Source organism: Passer montanus, unplaced genomic scaffold (genome assembly GCF_014805655.1).
Source record: "Passer montanus isolate IOZ18808 unplaced genomic scaffold, ASM1480565v1 scaffold112, whole genome shotgun sequence".
In the NCBI taxonomy this organism is placed as follows: Eukaryota; Metazoa; Chordata; class Aves; order Passeriformes; family Passeridae; genus Passer; species Passer montanus.
Window position 1 is genome coordinate 112,975 of NW_024357836.1, and position 19,389 is coordinate 132,363.

At 54.7% G+C, this 19,389-nt stretch overlaps 2 protein-coding genes across 3 annotated transcripts in view; one reads left to right on the plus strand and one right to left on the minus strand.

Annotated features, from left to right (window-relative positions):
• LOC120513371 (basic proline-rich protein-like) overlaps positions 1 to 1,842 on the plus strand; it is a 4,063-nt gene extending 2,221 nt beyond the window's left edge. The window contains exon 2 of the mRNA XM_039732745.1: positions 1,826 to 1,842. Coding sequence (XP_039588679.1) covers positions 1,826 to 1,842 — 17 coding nt within the window. The remainder of the gene's footprint in view (positions 1 to 1,825) is intronic.
• A 3,091-nt stretch (positions 1,843 to 4,933) lies between these two features.
• Positions 4,934 to 17,535, minus strand: TIMM44 (translocase of inner mitochondrial membrane 44). 2 transcript variants are annotated; one of them, XM_039734173.1, is made up of 11 exons: positions 17,405 to 17,510; positions 16,760 to 16,930; positions 16,228 to 16,308; positions 15,544 to 15,693; positions 14,661 to 14,800; positions 13,950 to 14,035; positions 12,942 to 13,034; positions 11,678 to 11,802; positions 10,063 to 10,113; positions 8,902 to 9,096; positions 4,934 to 6,126 (listed from the first exon to the last, which is right to left on the minus strand). In XM_039734173.1, the coding sequence occupies exons 2-11, from the start codon at positions 16,841 to 16,843 to the stop codon at positions 6,007 to 6,009; spliced, it is 1,125 nt and encodes a 374-aa protein (XP_039590107.1). In that variant the 5' UTR covers positions 16,844 to 16,930; positions 17,405 to 17,510; the 3' UTR covers positions 4,934 to 6,006. The 2 variants fall into 2 exon arrangements, with proteins under 2 accessions (XP_039590107.1, XP_039590098.1); XM_039734164.1 differs by lacking the exon at positions 4,934 to 6,126 and having other exon boundaries at positions 8,575 to 9,096; positions 17,405 to 17,535.
• Between the last annotated feature and the right edge of the window lie 1,854 nt (positions 17,536 to 19,389).

A 19,389-nucleotide genomic window follows, 5' to 3' on the forward strand; every position in this document is an offset into this window, starting at 1 on the left:
GGGGGGGTGGCACCATGGGGGGGTTAGGGGTGGTGGTTCCTGGAGGGTTTTAGGGATGGTGGTACCATGGAGGGGTTTTAGGGATGGTGGTTCCTGGGGGATTTTAGGGATGGTGGTACCATGGGGGGTTTAGGGATGTGGTAAGCCGGGGATACAGGTGGAGTGGGGGGATGCAGGGATGTGGTCCTTGGGGGGATTTCAGGGATGTGGTTCCTGAGGGATTTTAGGAATTTGGTCCCTGGGGGGGCGGTTTAGGGATGTGGTTCCTGAGGGATTTTAGGGATGTGGTCCTGGGGGGATTTCAGGGATGTGGTTCCTGAGGGATTTTAGGGATGTGGTCCTGGGGGATTTCAGGGATGTGGTCCTGGGGGTGCAGGGGCTGTGCTGTCGTGGGGGGCGATGCCCAGGAATGTGGTGGAGACACCCGGGGAGGGGACAGCCCAGGGCCCTGGGGCCAGGGCCAGGGGGGCTGCAGTGGGTGTGGTCCTGCAGGAGGACCCTGGGGATGCAGAGCCGTGGGAATGCTGTGAAAATACGGGATTGGGGGGTCAGGGTGGCTGCAGGGGCACCCCTGGGAGTGGCCCCGGGGATGTGGGGGACAGGAGGGCCGTGGGGGTGCAGGAAACCTTGGAGCAGCCCCGTGCTGGGACAGGCAGGAGGGATCCAGGCCTCACGGGGATATTTGGCCAAGATCCTTTCCAAATGGCAGCTTGGAATTCCAGCATTGCTGCTGCTTGTGCTCAGCATCCTGCTTCTGCTCATCCCACCCCTCCCATCCCACCCTTTCATCCCACCCCTCTCATCCCACCCTGCCCAGGATCCCGGGATGTTCCCGTGGCCAGCACGGGCTGGCAGCAGGGACAGGACCGTGGTGTTGGAGCTGCTGCCCCTCTCCAGCCAGGAGCTTCCAGCACACCCTCAGAGCCTCCTGCAGCCAAGCCCATCCCTGCTGCTGCACCATTCCTGGCTGGATCCGTCCCTCCGGAGCGCTCCTTCCACACACCCGGGGCAGAGCAGGGGGTGACTCCCATTTTCCCTCCATCCCTCGCTCCCAGTCCCTCCCCAGCTCTCCTGGAGCCCCTTCAGGGCCTGAGCTCTCCCTGGATCCCTCCTTTCCCCAACTGAGCACCCCCAGCTCTCCTGGATCCCCCTCAGAGCCTGGAAGGGGCTCTGGGCTCCCCCTGGATCCCTCCTTTCCCCTGGATCCCCCTCAGGGCCTGGAAGGGGCTCTGGGCTCCCCCTGGATCCCTCCTTTCCCCAGCTGAGCACCCCCAGCTCTCCCAGCCCGGCTCCAGAGCAGAGATGCCCCATCCCACATGGAATCCTTTGGGCTGGAGATGGAAGAGGTGCCCATTGGGGTGGCACAGACCTTGGGAGCAGCGGGATGCTGGGAGGATAAGCTCTGCCAGGGCTCCCACCTGGCATTCCATAGAAAATTCCACTATTCCCTTAAAATTATCAGCCCTTGGTGTGGGCACAACAGAGTCACACGGCCCCGAGGAGGCTGGCAGAGAAAAAAAACAGGGAGAAAACGCCTGGAAAAGTGTTGCTGTGCACGGCTTCGGTGTCTCCATGGCTACGGGAGCTCCTGGCAGACGTTCCGGGGAACTCAGACGTGCCGGTGCCAATGGAGACCGCGGGCTCATCCCCGCCAGGGCCGGTCCCGCAGCAGCCAGGGACCCAAACAAGGCCGGGAGAGATCCCGTCCCACGGCCGGGGATGGAGCGAGCCGCGGCTCCAGCGCCAGGCTCGTTCCCAAGGGAAAGCGGAGCCTGTGCTCCCGGGAAAGCTGTGTTCCCAAAGAAATCTGAGCTTGTGTTCCTAGGAAAGCTGAGCTTGTGATCCCGGGAATGCTGAGCCTGTGTTCTCGGGAAAAATGAGCCTGTGATCCCGGGAAATCTGTGCTCCCAAAGAAATCTGAGCTTGTGTTCCCGGGCAAACTGAGCCTCAGTTCCCAGGGAAACCGAGCCTCTCCCCGTCCCGGGAATGCTGAGCCTCTCCCAATCCCAGGGAATGCTGAGCCTCTCCCAATCCCGGGAATGCTGAGCCTCTCCCAATCCCAAGGAAAGCTGAGCCTCTCCCAATCCCGGGAAAGCTGAGCCTCTCCCAATCCCGGGAATGCTGAGACTCTCCCAATCCCAAGGAAAGCCGAGCCTCTCTCAATCCCGGGAATGCTGAGCCTCCCCCAATCCCGGGAATGCCGAGCCTCTCCCAATCCCAGGGAATGCTGAGCCTCTCCCAATCCCGGGAATGCCGAGCCTCTCCCAATCCCAGGAAATCTGAGCCTCTCCCAGTCCCGGGAATGCCGGGAAGCGTGCGGGAGCTCCCGAGCGCTCCCAGACCCCGCTGCGGTCAGAGCCTGCCGGGATGCTCGGGTCCATCCTCTCCCAGAGCAAACCTCGCTGGCAGCAAGGATCCATCAAAATCACCGCGGATTTTCGGGGTATTTTAAGAAAACGGTTTCATGGAGTTTCTGCTGCATTTGCGTTTACAAAGGGAGGTATTTTTGGAAGTTTTTCCTTTCCCGTTTCAAAATCTATGTAAATCCTGTCAGATAGTCCCAGTTCCCAATTAGCAGCGCTGCAGCAGCCAAGGGAAAATGAATTAAAGCCGTTTTAAAAAGCACCTCAGCTGAAAACAGCCCAGGGAAAGGCGAGATGGAGATCAAGGACAGAATAAAATCAATGGATCCATCCCTCAGCCCGTGGGCATCTCCCTCCCGAGGGCTGCTTTGGACTCCAGCCGCTCCAAACCAGGGATGGTTTTATGGGATGGCTCCGAGGTGCTGGATCCCATCTCCCCGGGGCATTCCCGGGGTTTTCCAGCCCTGCAGGGCCATCCCGGGAGCTCCCCCTCAGCTCTGTGTGCCCGCCTGGTGACAGCCAGGCGTGGTGGCACTGCTGCTGCTCCAGCCCCTCTGGGTGCTGTGCCAGGATCCTGCTCCTGCTGGGTGCCCAGCCGCTCCCAGGGGGTGTTTGGAAGAATTTTTTCCCTCTGGAAAACAAATCTCTGCTGCACTCTGCCCATCCCAGCCTGGCGTTTGGGATTTTGCTGCTGCTGCTGCTCCAGGGCTGAGCCAGGGAATTGGGGCTGGCTCGGGAGGATCTGGAAGCCCCTCCAGTCCCACCCCCTCCCCACTTGGACACCTCCACGGACGGGGCAGCCACAGGCAGAACCTTTCCAAGTGGAATTTCCTCCCCGTGCTCCGTGGGGAGAAGCGTTCTCTAAGCCTGTGCCTTAATTAAGCTTTATTTATTTCTTTTAATTGGCAGGAATAGTCAGAGCCAGAAGAACTCAGTAACTCATCCTCCACCCAGCCTGCCAAAGCCCCCGCTCCTTCCAGCAGCTCCAGGGAGAACTCACAGCTCTTGGAGCTGATCTGAGACAGGAGAAGAATCATTTTGGAATCATTCACCAGCAAAAAAAAAACCCCAAAACCATCTCCGAGGCTTTGGCAGAGGAGCTGAGCTCTGGAGAGGCAGCACAGGAGGCTGCTGCTCCATGGATCTGTCCCAGCTCTGTTCCCAGATGAAAAACACCTCATTGAAAAAATCCTCCCCCCTCTAATGAATTGTTCCTAAACGAGCTTGGTGCTCGGGCTTGGCTCAGGCCTCCCCTCAGAGCTGTCATTTGGCAGGGATGCTCTGTGTGCTAAAGGCTGGAGAGAAGAGCCCCGGTGCCAGGAAGGCCCAGGGAGGACAATTTCACCTGGCAGCAGGGGCTGCATCCCAAAAATGCACTGGAGGGAGGAACAGAGGAGCAAAGAGCACTGAGGGACCACTGGGGATCATCACATTCCATCAAATCCAGCACAGAACTGGGAAAATCCTGAAGCAACCCCTCAGGGCAGGGCTGCTTGTCCAAACTCCAGCACTGCAGGATCTGGGGAAAAGCCCCAAAAGCCTTGGGGTAACAGGGAGGGATGGCCCAGCCTTCCCAGGGGCAGCTCTGGGATCACAGAATCCTGGAATGGGCTGGAATCATCTCATTCCAACCCTTCCCTGAGGCTGGGGAGGCCCTGGAGGGGAATTCCCCTGGATCCCTGGCAGTGCCCGAGGCCGGGCTGCAGGTTTGGAGCAGCCTGGGAAGGCGTGGGGGCTCAGAGCCCCCCACGAGGGATGGGAGCAGCCCACGGGATGTCAGAGCTGGCAGAGCAGCTCTGAGTCAGCATCCCAGCATCCCCATCCCCATGGCAACCCCGCAGGCACGGCGGGGATGGAGCCCGGGCAGGGCTGGCAGTGCCCAGAGCCACAGAACCCCCCAGGGCTGGAAAAGCCTCCAGAGCCCCCAGCATGAACCCAGCCCTGCCCAGGCCAGCCCTGGCCCTGTCCCCAAGTGCCACATCCCCGTGGATTTTAAATCCCTGCAGGGATGGGGATCCCAGCTGTGCCAGGGCTTTACAACCCTTCCCATGAAGGAATTTTCTCAATATCCAACCTAACCCCCCTGGCACAGCCTGAGGCTGTTCCCTCTTGTCCTGGTGTCCCCTGGGGGCACCCCCTGGCTGTCCCCTCCTGTCAGGAGCTGTGCAGCCCAACCTAAACCCCCTGGCACAGCCTGAGGCTGCTCCCTCTTGTCCTGGTGTCCCCTGGGGGCACCCCCTGGCTGTCCCCTCCTGTCAGGAGCTGTGCAGAGCCACAAGAGCCCCCCTGAGCCTCCTTTTCTCCAGGCTGAGCCCCCTCCCAGCTCCCTCAGCCCCTTCCCTGGCCTTGCTCCATCCCAGATTTCCAGCCTGGAGCATCCCTGGGCTGCCTGGGACCCAAATGCCACCCCAGCCTGTCCTGATCCACACAGGGGATGTGACATCCCACAGCCTGGGAATGCTGCAAGGGCTGGGGCAGCCTCTGCTGCTGGAGCTGTCACATCCCAAAGGAAAAGCGCTCAGGGAAGACCCAGGGATGTTCGAAGCTCTGGACACTCACAAGAGAAGAGGAACTGGAATTATTTTCTTTAATCACTCTGGCAGGGCAGAGCTCTCCTGCCTCACCCTCAGCAGCACAGCAATCCTTGGATTTCCTCTCCAATCCTTCTCCCAAGCTCCCTTCCCATGGGCAGGTGGTGCCTCGGCCTGGCTGAGCTCCCAAAGTTCCCAAACCCCTCCAGAAGCCCAAATCCCACAATTTCTGCTCCTCCTCAGCCACTCCCCTGCTCCTTCTCCCAGCAGAGAGAAGCTCAAGGAGAGGGGCCCAAATCCCACTGAATTCTGCCACTGGGACCTGAATTTGGGGAATTTTTTCCATGATTTGGGATTTTCAAACCCCATTTTTTAGATTGGGCCTGAAAGGGGATTTCACCCCACGCTCCAGCAGCAAAGTGGGGAAGTTTCTGCTCCTGGACCTGGGATCTGTGCAGGGATGAGGGGCAGACAAGCCTAGAGAGCTGAGCAAGGAGCACAGCTTTCCTCCTGGGATTGAGACAGGATGGGACAGAAAAATTCAGCCTTCCCAAAGCTGTCCCCCTCCTCAGACACCCCCTCTGCCCTCCCCCTCCTGTCCCACCCCCTCCCCACCACCCCAAGGGACGCAGCTGTGGCTCTTTGGGACCAGAACCAACAACATTCCCCCTTCCAAGCTGTGCACAAACAAACCTCACCCCTGGAGATCCAACGATCAGCCCCATCCCACCACCAACCTGAGGATCCAACACCTCCATGTGCAAAGTCCTGGTTGTATTTGGTTTGGGAAAGTGCAAGACACGGCAGGGACGCGAGGCTGGAGCCCGGGCAGGACAGTGGCAGCCAGGAGCCCCTCCAAGGCCTTTCCAGGGATCTCCAAGGGTGCCAGCAGGTGGGAATGGCAGCTTTGGGGGTTCCCAGCTGCCCAGGAGCCTCCTGAGGCACGAGGATGAAGCAGCAGCTGCTCGTCCCAGACGTTCCCGAGCAGAGATTCCCATTCCTCAGGGACTGGGAGAAGCTGGAGCTCTCCCAAACCCCCAGCCTGGGCTGCTTCCCGTGGGGAATTCCAGGCTGGAGCTGCTTCCAGAGGGGTGGGAAGGGCCCAGCCCTGCTCAGAGCACCTGCTCCGTGCTGGAGGAGGAAATGTCCAGCAGCCTCCAGGCCATGTAGGGGTTGAGCTCGTCCTGGTCCCGGCACAGGGCCCACACGTAGAGCATGCGCAGCACCTTGTCCTGCCAGAGAGAGTGTCACTGCAGGCAGGGCACCTGCAGCCCTGCAGGCAGGGCACCTGCAGCCCCAGAGCCCAACACTGCAATGCTTCCAGCCCCAGAGCCCTGACACTGCAATCCTTCCAGCCCCAAACCCCAACACTGCAATCCTCCCAACCCCAAACCCCAACACTGCAACCCTCCCAACCCCAAACCCCAACACTGCAACCCTCCCAACCCCAAACCCCAACACTGCAATCCTCCCAACCCCAGACCCCAACACTCCAATCCTTCCAGCCCCAGGACTCCGGGGATTTGAGGCTCTCCTCTCCCCAAGTTCAATATTCCAGCAGCTCCACCCAACCCCAGGCTCTCAATTGAAGCTGAGCTTTGGGCTCCACTGGAGAGTTTGAATTCCTCTCCCTGATTTATTGCAGCCCTGGAGGAACCTGACAGCAAACAGACTTTGATATCCTGTTCAATAATTATCCCATCAATATTTATCTCCCAGGAATGCAGGACTTTAATGCAGGGAATCACTGGATCAGCTGTTTCTGCCCTGGTTGTGAAGCAGCCCAGAAGGGCCCCATCATTCAAATGAATCCCATTTTTCCAGCCTGGACCAAAGGCCAGGGTTGCAAAAGCCAATATTTGTTAAATGCCTGCGTTAATTCCAAGAAAAATGTGCTGGGAAGTGGCAGCTCCAGCACTGACACCGTGAGGTGTCACTGAGCCACTGAAGGCCAGGACAGGCTGGAGCTGCCTGGAGAGATAAAAAAATAAAAATAAAAATAAATAAAATTATATAAATATAAATATATAAAAATATATAAATAAAAATAAAAATAAATAATATAAATATATAAATATATAAAATATAAATATTATATAAAATATATAAATACATAAAATATATAAATATAAATAAATGTAAGATATATAAAATATAAATAATATATAAAAATAAAAATAAAAATAAATAAAATTATATAAATATAAATATAAATATAAATATAGATATATAAAAGTATATTAAAATATATTAAAATATAAATAATATATAAAAATAAAAATAAATAAAAATATACTCAGGGAATTCCAGAGGCCAGGCTCAGCCTGGAGCCCCCAGGAGGGAAGAGCCCAAGCCCAGCCCAGGCACTCAGGAGGTGCCAGGATTTGTGTCTCAGATCCTTCCCTGCTCCCCAGGAACCCCTCACAGCCTGAGCTCCAGCCAGGGGCTCCTGTGGGATTTCCATGGAATTCCTGGTGTCAGAGTGGGGAGCTGAACACGAGGATTTGGGGTTTTTGATCCAGTGACTCAGCCCTGTCCCAGCCTGTTTGCTGTGCCAGGGCCCTGGGCAGGAAAAGGGGCAGGGAAACCCAGCAGGGCCAGGTGGGATGGGATGGGATAGAGCTGCAGGGGGAGACCCCAAAGGTGTCCAGATCCCAAATGTGACCCAAATCCCAAACACGTTCCTGACCCCAAACCTGCCCCAACCCCAAACCTGCCCCAAACCCAAACCTGCCCCGACCCCAAACCTGCCCCAGACCCCAAACCTATCCCAGACCCCAAACCTACCCCAGACCCGAAGGTTTCCCCCACCCCACACACCCCCAGCTCCCCCCTGGCTGCTCCATCCCAGCAATTCCATCGTTCTCACAGGGTGGGAAAGCTGCTTCCCAAGAAGATTCCAAGTGAAAATTTGGGAATCCTCAAAGCTTTCCCCAAAAATTGTTGTGGGTTTTTTTCATTATTTCCCCAAGTCCATAAATGTGGGAAATGGGAACGAGCTCTGCTCCGTTATTCCCAATTAGAAAGCAAAATCAAAGGCACCCTGCTCTCCAAAAAAACCGGAATTTTCTGAAGGAAATGCTCGGAATCAGAACGTCCTGAGCTGGAAGGGACCTACAAGGATCAAACAGAGCCTTTTCTCCTGCTTTTAAATCAGTTTTTGTGGGAAGTTGTTCTGAACCAGACAAAAACTGGACCACAAAGACTTCAAGGTGGGAACCTTTTGTTTGCCAGGATTTTTTTCCCTCTATTCCATTAAATATTTAAAGACTTTATTCACTGGAATGCAAGAGGAGTGGAAATTCAGCTTTTTTCCTTTTCAAAACCCAGAATTCTCTTTCTGCCCATTGTGGGAAATCTCTTTGCATCCCTTTTTTTGTGGGAATGCAGGATGCCATGGAATTCCTGCCTGTGCTGCCCCAAAAAGGATCACAGGCACTGAGGAGAGCAGCATTTTCCTCTTTTGAAATGTTCCCAAACATTCTGTTTTATCCCCAATACAGGAAACAGCGCCAGGACAGGGCTGGGCTGGGTCACAAAGGAATACATTTATTTTTAGGGTGATTTTCCTGCTCCCTGAGGGAATCTCAACAGCTCTGCAACGTTCCCATGCCTGATCCAGGGAATGAGCTGCCCCAACCCCACTGGAGTTGAATCCATCCCAATAAAAACCGATTTTTCACCCAAACCCAAGCCTAACTCAAGTTCCAAGATATTTTAGATAACTGGGATTTTCCCTTCCAGAACTGGGATTTTCCCTTCCAGCACTGGGATTTCCCTTCCAGAACTGGGATTTCCCTTCCAGAACTGGGATTTTCCCTTCCAGCACTGGGATTTTCCCTTCCAGCACTGGGATTACCCATCCAGCACTGGGATTTCCCTTCCAGCACTGGGATTTTCCCTTCCAGCACTGGGATTTCCCTTCCAGCACTGGGATTTCCCCTCTGGGAGCAGAAATCCCAAACCCCAGAGCTCAAACCCAGCAGCCAGAGCAAAGCAGGTTGGACTTGCTGATCCTGGAGGGTTTTTCCCATCTCCCTGACCCTAAAACCCCCTCCTGAGCCCCTGAGTTGAATTCCCCCCACAGAGGGAAGGCTGGGCAGGGAACTCACGTCGATGTTGTCGATGTCCAGGATCCTGGAGTGGAACTGGAGCCCCAAGGCCTTGGCCTGCTGGATGGGATGGGCCAGCTGGCTGTAGGTCTGAGGGATGAACAAACTTGGGTTGGGAATTGTTTGGAATTGTTCTGTCACCATAAAAAAAAAAAAAAAAAAGGGAATTTTTGCTTGGAGAGAGCCACTGAAAAAAACCCCACGAGGAAAAGTCACATTTTTTTGTAAACGTGCTGAAGGAAGGGATCAAAGAACTGCAGGAAATGCTTTGGGAGTCACAAAAATCCAACTAAAAATCCCATTTTTCTTGGGCAGAATGTGAGGACTTGAGAGCAGCTGAGGGACTCACAACTGGACTGAACAGCAGGAACAGGGAAAAAACAAGGAAAAACTGGGAAAATAAAGGAAAAGCAGGGGAAAACTGGGAAAATCAGGGGAAAATTGGGAAAATCAAGGAGTTCAGTGACCAGAATCACCATCTCAGCACCCGTGGGATCCATTAAGAGGTTTTATCCCCCAGGTTCTCAGGGATAAAATTCCCATTTCCTCCCCTGGCTTATCTGACTGATTACTCTGGACTTAGGAGCTTCATTTCCAATTCCAGCTGCCTTGGGAATGTTTGATTTTGGCCTCACAAACTGCAGTGAAGCTGCTGCTTCCCTCCAAGGCAATCCAAGGTGTCATTCCCAAGGTTGCTGGAAGCAGGGAAGATTATTTGCTCTCAGACTGGATTATTGTTACAAAAAAAAATAAATAAAAAAGCTGATCAGGATTTATTAAATTGAAAAAATAAATTGGCTCTCCCAGCCCTCTGGTGGTGGGGAACAGCACAGGGAGAAATTCAGCTCTTGAATTAATTTGGGATTTGGAAGAGCAGAATTATTTTGGATTTTACAGCACGATAATTTTGGAGGAATGAAGACCCAAATAAAAACCCACCAACACTGTCAAGAAAGGCTCTGCTTCCAGGAACTCCCTGAATTCCAACCCCTCAAAATAACCCCATTTTCAAGGGAGAATCCCAAGTTTTGGGAGGTTTTTGGGAGCTTCACTCACGGCCTCATAGCACCAGTCCTTGAGGATGTCGAGCTCCCCGGAGATCAGAGCCTGAGGAGGAAATCACACAGAACATTTTAAATTTCAACATTTGATCCTAGATCAAAGTGGGACCAATCAGCCCTTCCAGCAGCCAAACACCTTAAATCCCACTTTTTGTGGGACTCTGGGGGGAAATTGGAGCTGCAAAGGGGAACAGCAAAAAGGATTCCTATAAAAACACACGCCAAGGGACATAAACCTTTGCATAATTAAATCTCTTCAAGCTTCCAGCTGGATCTTGCCATTAAATCTTCCTGTTGAGCCTGCCAGAGGCAGCAGAGCTCCCAGTGCTCAGAAACCCTGGGAGCAAACAGGAGCAGAGCTGCATTTCCCCCACTGAAAAATTCAGGGCACAGAAGGAACAGAACAATCCCACGTCTGGCTCCTCAAGCCCCAGCTCTTCCAGTCCCTCCTGAGTCCCTCTGAATTCCTGCTCTGCTTCAAATCCCACATTCAGAATGATTCCTGCTCTATTTCAAATCCCAAATTCAGAGCAATTCCTGCTCTATTTCAAATCCCAAAATCAGAATGATTCCTGCTCTATTTCAAATCCCAAATTCAGAGCAATCCCTGCTCTATTTCAAATCCCAAATTCAGAGCAATTCCTGCTCTATTTCAAATCCCAAATTCAGAGCAATCCCTGCTCTATTTCAAATCCCACATTCAGAATGATTCCTGCTCTATTTCAAATCCCAAATTCCCTGTTTTTCCTGCTGCAGTGACAGGGACCCACATCCACTTACAGTCACATCTCTCATCCTTCTGAGTCCCTAAAAACCTCAAATTCCAGACACTTCCATGACCACTGAACCTGCTGCTCTTCCCAAATCCCAGATCAAACCCCAGGAGCACATCCCAAATTCCTTCCCCCATCCCTCTGCTATCAGCATTTGCTCACCCACTTCCCTCTGATCCCACTCCATTCATTGTTGTTTTCCAGGCCAGAAAAATAATTATTTATATCTATTCATTTATATATTTTATATTTTTATATATACATATATATAGACATATATGTATATAAAAACTTATATTTATATATAAGACTTATATATGTAAGACTTTATAAATATATAGTCATATTTATATATATAATATATAATTTTTGCATAGTATACACTTAATATACAATATATATTTATTTAATATATATTAATATTTATATATATACAAAATATAGAAACTTTATGCATAGTATACACTTAATATATATTGTATTTATTTATTTATTTAATATATATAGTCATATTTTTATAGATATAAAGTATATAAATTTTATGCATAGTATACACTTAATATATTTTATATTATATGTATTTATTTAATATATATATATTAAAATATATATATAAACTATTTATATTTTTATTTATATCTTTTTTATCCCATGGTTTCAACCTAAATGTGGGATCTGATTCCTTTCCCAAAGTCTGTGCAAAGACCTTTCCTGTGCAAAGCTGGAGAAGCAAATCCTGACCCAACTTTTGCTTTTAGCAATGGAAAAATTACAAAAAAATTAAATTTCCACGGGGTAAGGAAGGGGAGAATGAAGGGCAGCAGGGCTGCTGAGCACCTCCAGCACGTTGGGGATGATGTCCCGCTCGCACTGCTTCAGGAAGCGATCCTTGTCAAAGGAGGGGTCCACCCTGAGGATCTCCGTCAGCACCTCCGACATCTCGGTCTTGGAGAACAGCCCCCCTGCAAAAACAGCTCAGCGAGGGCTGGCACTGCCACCTGGCCACAGGGACACACCCGTGACAGAGCAGTGTGACACAGGTGACAGAGCAGAGAGGAGAGGAGAACCACCTGGCCACAGGGACACACCCGTGACAGAGCAGTGTGACACAGGTGACAGAGCAGAGAGGAGAACCACCTGGCCACAGGGACACACCTGTGACAGAGCAGTGTGACACAGGTGACAGAGCAGAGAGAACCACCGGGGAACAGGGACACACCTGTGACAGAGCAGTGTGACACAGGTGACAGAGCAGAGAGAACCACCGGGGAACAGGGACACACCTGTGACAGAGCAGTGTGACACAGGTGACAGAGCAGAGAGGAGAGGAGAACCACCTGGCCACAGGGACACACCTGTGACAGAGCAGTGTGACACAGGTGACAGAGCAGAGGGGAGAACCACCTGGCCACAGGGACAGACCCCTGGTGACAGAGAGAGGAAAAGCCACCAGGGAACAGGGACAGACCTCTGGTGACACAGCAGAGGAAGGAAAAGCCACCCTGGGAATGACTCCAGCCTTGGAGCTCAGCCTGAGGAGGATCCCAAGGATTGTCCTCCCATCCCTCACCCAGACAGTGACCCATGGAAGCGCTGCGGGGCTCGGGGATGTGCCCAGGGCTGGCAGCTCCAGCTGCAGGAGCAGAGCCAGGAGCAGCTCAGGGATGTCCCTGTACCCATGACCAGCCCCAGGGGTGTCCCTGTACCTGTGACCAGCCCCAGAGGTGTCCCTGTACCCAGGAGCAGCCCCAGAAGTGTCCCTGCTCCTGTGAGCAGCCCCAGGAATGTCCCTGTACCCATGACAGAACCATGGCTCTGCAGGAGCAGCTCAGGGGTGTCCCTGTACCCAGGAGCAGCTATGGGGTCCCTGCAGGAGCAGCTCAGGGGTGTCCCTGTACCCAGGAGCAGCCCCCTGATGTCCCTGTACCCATGACCACCCCCTGATGTCCCTGTACCCGTGAGGAGCCCCCTGATGTCCCGGCTCTGCAGGAGCAGCTCAAGGGTGTCCCTGTACCCATGACCAGCCCCAGAGGTGTCCCTGTACCCATGACCACCCCCTGATGTCCCTGTACCCGTGCCCAGCCCCCTGATGTCCCTGTACCTATGAGGTCGGTGACGCGGTCGGTGACGGCGCGCGACGCTCGGATGAAGGCGTTGTCGCTCTCGTCGTATTTCATCTTCATCTCAAAGAACCCTGCAGGGAACAGAGAGCTCAGAGCCCTCCCAGCTCACCCCAGCCAGGGCCCCAGCTCTCCTCAGCCCCTTTGTTCAGCACCAGGCACCAGCTGGGAGTTGGTTTGCTCCTCATTTTATTCCCATTTTTGTTTTCTCCCCATTTTTCTTCCCATTTTATTCCCTGTTTTTCTCCCCATTTTATTCCCCATTTTTCTGTTTTCTCCCCATTTTATTCCCCATTTTTGTTTTCTCCCCATTTTATTCCCCATTTCTGTTTTCTCCCCATTTTATTCCCCGTTTTTCTCCCCATTTTCCTGCAGTGTTCTCATGTCTCAGCAACTCCTCCTCTGCTAGCACTCAGATTTAACACCTCTGGGAAGGGTTTTTATCCAATGGAATGAGCAAATTCAGAATCAGGCTCACTTTGAGCAGTGCTGCTCCCACTGGTGGAGTCTCCATCCCTGGAGGTGGCACTTGGGGCCCTGGGGGTGACAAGGTGGGGATCAGGGGCACCTTGGACTCAAAAGGTCCTGGAGGGCTTTTCCAGCCTAAATTCTGGGATTGTTGTCAGGGCATTTGCACTAGAAACAGCCTCAGATGATATCAAAGGTCAGCTTTACATGACAGAAAGATCACAGGATTTATTTTTTTTTTCTTTTAAAGTCTTTCACCAATTTGGAAGCTGTGTGAAACTCCCTGGATTTTCCAGGATTTTCCTGGTTTTAAGCTCCAGCTGGGGAGGAGCAGAGCTGCCTTCCCTCTCCCTGAGGTGCCAGAACAAAGCTGAGGAGGGAAGAACAGGGTTCAGCTCTCCCTCCCTCCCTCCCTTCTCAGCACTCCCAGCACTCCAAACCCACAGAGAAAAGTGGGAATTTGGGATTTGCTGGCGCTGGAGGCTCAGATGGGAGCTGGGAAGGGAATGGGCTCAACTCACTGTTGAAAACCACGTTGTTGTCCTTGAAATCTTTCCACTGCTGGTACCACTTGGAGTCTTTATGCAGCACCATGCCCATGGCTTCCCTGGAGAGAGCAGAAAACAGGGATAAAATGTGGATATTTGGGAAAAATTAACTTGTAACAAATACAGACAGCACCCTGAGGAATATCCCTGCAGCACTTGGCATCACTGAGGCTGACAGCACAGAAATGATGAGCTCAATTACAAGATAAATGATGGCCCCATCAATTATAAAATAAACTGCAGCCCCATAAATGATAGGCCCATAAATGATCCAGCAGATAAATGAAACAGCAGGCAAATAAAAACCCAGATAAATAAAACATTAGGTAGACAAAACTCCAGATAAATAAAGCACCAGACAAATAAAACTCAACTCAGAGGAGCAAAGCAGCCCAGAAAGAAGGAGCTCAGCCTTAGTCCTGGCCAGCTTCACCCAGTTAAAACAGAACACAAAGCAATTCTCAGCTCAGGATTTCACCTCAGAACATTAAATTTCACCTTTAGAATTTTAAATTTCCAGTTTTACCACAGGAAGATCCGGGATCATCCGCTCCTGCTGGGAATGTGCTGGAGACCCAGGTGCTCCCACCCCACAGCTCCTGGATTTTAAATCCCTGACCCGTTTTTTACCTTTTCCACCAAATGACACACAGAAACATCCCCCCCAGAGGACTCCCCACGCACTCATTGGCTTCAAACACTCGCTGCTCCTTGATCCTGTCTCCGGAATATTCCGTGCGCTTGCGGAGCCGCTCCGGGCGCCTGTAGGGACCTGTCTGGCCCAAAACACTCTCATCTATTTCCTTCTTCACAGTTTCCACTCCCTGCAAGGAAAACAGCCCCGTTAGTGTGGGTTTACTGCTCTCCCAGGAGCTGCAGATCCCATCCTGTGTGAAACTCCCTGGATTTTTCAGGATTTTCCTGGTTTGAAGCTCCAGCTGGGGAGGAGCAGAGCTGCCTTCCCTCTCCCTGAGGTGCCAGAACAAAGCTGAGGAGGGAAGAACAGGAAACCCACGAGTTCAGCTCTCCCTGAGCAGGGCTTGGTGCCCTGGAGCAGGGACTGGGAGAGCAAAAGGCCCTGGGCGCTGCCAGGGGTGGGGCAGCCACAGCTTGGCAATAAAAGATTGGATATTTTCTGTATTCCTGCAAAAAGGGATTTGAGGAGGCTGAAATCCCTCTGGAGAGGGACATTTTCCAACCCTGCACCAGGCAGCTCCCCAGGAGCTCAGCCCTGATAGGGGAGGTGTGATTTCACCCCTCAGCATTTCAGCCCTCCAGGATTTCAGCCCTGTTGCATTTCACCTCTGCTGCATTTCAGCCCTCCAGGATTTCACCCCTGCTTCATTTTACCCCTGCAGGATTTCACCCCTGCATTTCACTCCTGCTGTGTTTCACTCCTCCAGGATTTCACTCTTGCAGGATTTCACCCCTGCTGCATTTCACACCTGCATTTCACCCCTGCAGCATTTCACCCCTGCAGGATCCCACCCTTGCAGGGTCCCACCCCAAACCTCCCCCCAGAGCCCCTCCCGAGGTTTGGATGCCCCGGGAGCTCGGGGAGCAGTACCTGGGAGATGGCTTTGAAGGCTGCAGTCCTGCCCAGCTTCTCCCCTCCCCTGGTCACAGACTCTGCAGACTGTTTGGCCGTTTTGGCAGCTTCCTCCACCCCCTCCTTGATCTTCCTGCCCAGGTCACTCTTGCTGACCTCATCCAAACTCTGCAAGGGAAAAGGGAAAAGGGAAAGGTCATTGCCCAACCAGGCCTCGGCCCCAGCCCCTCCTGGAGGCTCTGGAAGGGCTCTGAGCTCTCTTTGGAGTCTTCTCCCCTCCAGGTGAGCACCCCCAGCTCTCCCTGGAGCCTTTTCCCCTCCAGGTGAGCACCCCCAGCTCTCCCTGGAGCCTTCTCCTCTCCAGGTGAGCACCCCCAGCTCTCCCTGGAGCCTTCTCCCCTCCAGGTGAGCACCCCCAGCTCTCCCCAGAGGGGCTCCAGCCCTGCAGCAGCTCCAGGGGCTCCTCTGGACTCTCCCCAGCAGCTCCCCATCCTTATTTTGGGCTCCCAAGGCTGCAGGTGGGGTCTCCTTCTTCTCCATGCCCCAAATCCCAGAGGAGTCCCTGGCTCTGACCACACCCAATCCATTATTTCATGAATGCCTCTGGTTTGAGAAGCTGCAGGAGCAGCAGCAGCTGCCACCAACAAGGACAATTCCAGCCCCCCAAAGCCCAGGCTCAGCAGAGCTCAAAGGTCCTTTTACCTCTTTAACCGTCCCTGTTATTTCTTCAAGTTTCTTTTTAATCACTTCTGAGGTCTTCACTGTTTCAGATTCAATGGTTTTCTGGGGGAAAGGAACATGAATCAAGAGACAGAAACTACTCCAACCCAGCTTGGATGCAGCACAATCCATCAAGGCTGGAATTGAGGGCAGGAAAAGCAACATTTCAGGAGTTCATGGCCTGAGTCAGCAGCAGCCTTGCAAATGATGATGTTCAGAGCTCTCTGAACAATGCAAAAGAAACATCTGATGCTCAATTTAATGCCTCGTTATTTGATCTGCTCAGAAATGCAGCCAAGTGTCTGCTGGAAGGACTTTCCACTAAAAAAAATTAATTTCAAAAATCCCAAAACATTCCAACAAATAAACATTCTGAGGCATCCATTTAGCACTGAGTGCTTCCAGCCAAGCAGGATTTCTCAGCTGTGGATTGAGATGTTCACTCAGAGCAGTAAAAGCTCAATAAAGCAGGGAATAAAGCAGGGAACAAGGCAGGGAACACCCAAACACTCACATATTTCCTCCTTGCTTCCCGCAGCGCGTCCGACTCCTCCAGCTTTTTTGCTTCATCTCGGAATTTTTTGATGCTTTCCTTCATCTCTTTGTTTTTGGCTAACTCCTGCTTGATGTTCTCCACAAAACCTGAGATGAATCCCTTCCTTCCCCCCGAGGAGTAGCACCTGGACTGGAGAAAACCATTCCATGTTGGGGAATCCCCAGGAATTCCAGCAAACAGGACCCAAAAACCAAAAGTTTTGAAGGCAGGAGCTCGATGGGCTTGAGGCAAGCCCTGGATCACTTTCAGAACGTGGGGAAAACATGGAGCTGCTTGGAAAAGCAGCAGCTGACCCTTCAAAGAGCCACGTGGTCAACGGATTCCATGGAATCTCAGCATGGATTGGGTTGGAAGGACCTTAAATCCCACCCAGCTCCACCCCCTGCCACGAGCAGGGACACCTCCCTCTACCCCAGGCTGCTCCAAGCCCTGTCCAACCTCAGCTGCCCCAAAAATCCCTGGAGTTCCATTGAAAAAGTGGAGATTCCCAGCCTGGAACTGGCAGTTCCCAGAGCCACATCCCCATCCAGCTCAGGGCTCTGCTGGGAATTGATTCCATTCCCACTTTGGGGTGGAAATGGAATAAATCCAGGTGGGACCAACCTGAGGGGTGCCCAGGGCAGGGCTGCTGATCCTGTACAGGGCACTCCTGGGCAGGGCAGGGATGGGGTAACGCCTGGAGAGCAGCCACGGGCCACTGAGGAGACATTTCTGCAAGGAAAACAGCACAGCAGGAGCTCAGGGGGGACCCGGGAGCTCCCAGCCCTGGGGACAGCAGCGATGCACAGATCCAGCTGGAGCTGAGATGTGAGAAGCACAAGGGTTTTTCCTGGGAAAACACCCCCAAAAACAGCTTTTCCCCGGCTCTGGAGGATCCCAGAGCCATCCCAGGATGGTTCTGCTGCCCCTGCCAAGGTCAAAGCCGCAATTGCTGCTCTGGAAGGGGCAGCGGGAGAACCGGGGAAATCCCGCACAAAAATCCCGTGCTGGCTCACCAACGGCACCGGAGGGGCCGGGGAGGGAAGAGCCCCGAGCAACGGGGGCAGAAATCCCGCAGCAAAGCGGCTCAGCCAGCTCCGTGCGCAGCTGCCGGGAAAGCCGCCCTCACGGAGCCCCGGGAGAGACCGGGAGAGACCGGGAGAGAACCGGAGAGACCGGGAGAGAACCGGAGAGACCCGGGAGCAGCTCCGGGCACGGAGACCCGGGCGAGACCGGGAGAGAACCGGAGAGACCCAGGAGAGACCCGGGAGTGAACCGGAGAGACCCGGGAGCAGCTCCGGGCACGGAGCCCCGGGAGCGGCCCCGGCAGCCCCGGGAGCCCGGCATGGTTGGGCTGCAGGAGCCCCGACCCCTCCAAACCCCGGGATCAGCCCCGCTGGAGGCTCCATCCGGGAGCAGCGGGCGCGGAGCGGGGCGAGGAACCGGGGCCGCCCCGGGCCCGGCTGTCCGCACCGGGAGCCGCCAGCGCCGGGGCCCTGCGGGCCGGGAGGGAGCGGCGGCTCCGGCAGCGGGAGAACCGGGGAAATCCCGCACAAAAATCCCGTGCTGGCTCACCAACGGCACCGGAGGGGCCGGGGAGGGAAGAGCCCCGAGCAACGGGGGCAGAAATCCCGCAGCAAAGCGGCTCAGCCAGCTCCGTGCGCAGCTGCCGGGAAAGCCGCCCTCACGGAGCCCCGGGAGAGACCGGGAGAGACCGGGAGAGAACCGGAGAGACCGGGAGAGAACCGGAGAGACCCGGGAGCAGCTCCGGGCACGGAGACCCGGGCGAGACCGGGAGAGAACCGGAGAGACCCAGGAGAGACCCGGGAGTGAACCGGAGAGACCCGGGAGCAGCTCCGGGCACGGAGCCCCGGGAGCGGCCCCGGCAGCCCCGGGAGCCCGGCATGGTTGGGCTGCAGGAGCCCCGACCCCTCCAAACCCCGGGATCAGCCCCGCTGGAGGCTCCATCCGGGAGCAGCGGGCGCGGAGCGGGGCGAGGAACCGGGGCCGCCCCGGGCCCGGCTGTCCGCACCGGGAGCCGCCAGCGCCGGGGCCCTGCGGGCCGGGAGGGAGCGGCGGGGCTGCTCCGGGACCCCCGGGCCGGACCCCCGGGGCTGCTCCGGACCCGGCCCGGTACCACCGGGGCTGCTCCGGACCCGGCCCGGTACCACCGGGGCTGCTCCGGACCCGGCCCGGTACCACCGGGGCTGCTCCGGACCCGGCCCGGTACCACCGGGGCTGCTCCGGACCCGGCCCGGTACCACCGGGGCTGCTCCGGGACCCCCGGGCCGGACCCCCGGGGCTGCTCCGGACCCGGCCCGGTACCACCGGGGCTGCTCCGGGACCCCCGGGCGGGACCCCCGGGGCTGCTCCGGACCCGGCCCGGTACCACCGGGGCTGCTCCGGGATCCCCGGGCCGGACCCCCGGGGCTGCTCCGGACCCGGCCCGATACCATCGAGGCTGCTCCGGGACCGGCCCGGCAACACCGGAGATGCTCCGGATCCTTCCCGGCCCCACCGGGGCCTGTCCCCGACCCTCCCCAGCCCCATTCGCGGCTGCTCCGGATCCTCCCCCGTCCCACCGGGAACCCCCCCTCCCGGCCCCAACC

Coding starts and splice junctions, on each gene's coding strand:
- TIMM44 (XM_039734164.1), bottom strand. CDS start 16,843: ATGAAGGAAAGCATCAAAAAATTCCGAGATGAAGCAAAAAAGCTGGAG. Junction 13,035..13,949: donor CAACAACGTGGTTTTCAACA/GTGAGTTGAGCC, acceptor TGTTCCCTGCAG/GGTTCTTTGAGATGAAGATG. Junction 9,097..10,062: donor AGGACTGGTGCTATGAGGCC/GTGAGTGAAGCT, acceptor TTCATCCCTCAG/ACCTACAGCCAGCTGGCCCA.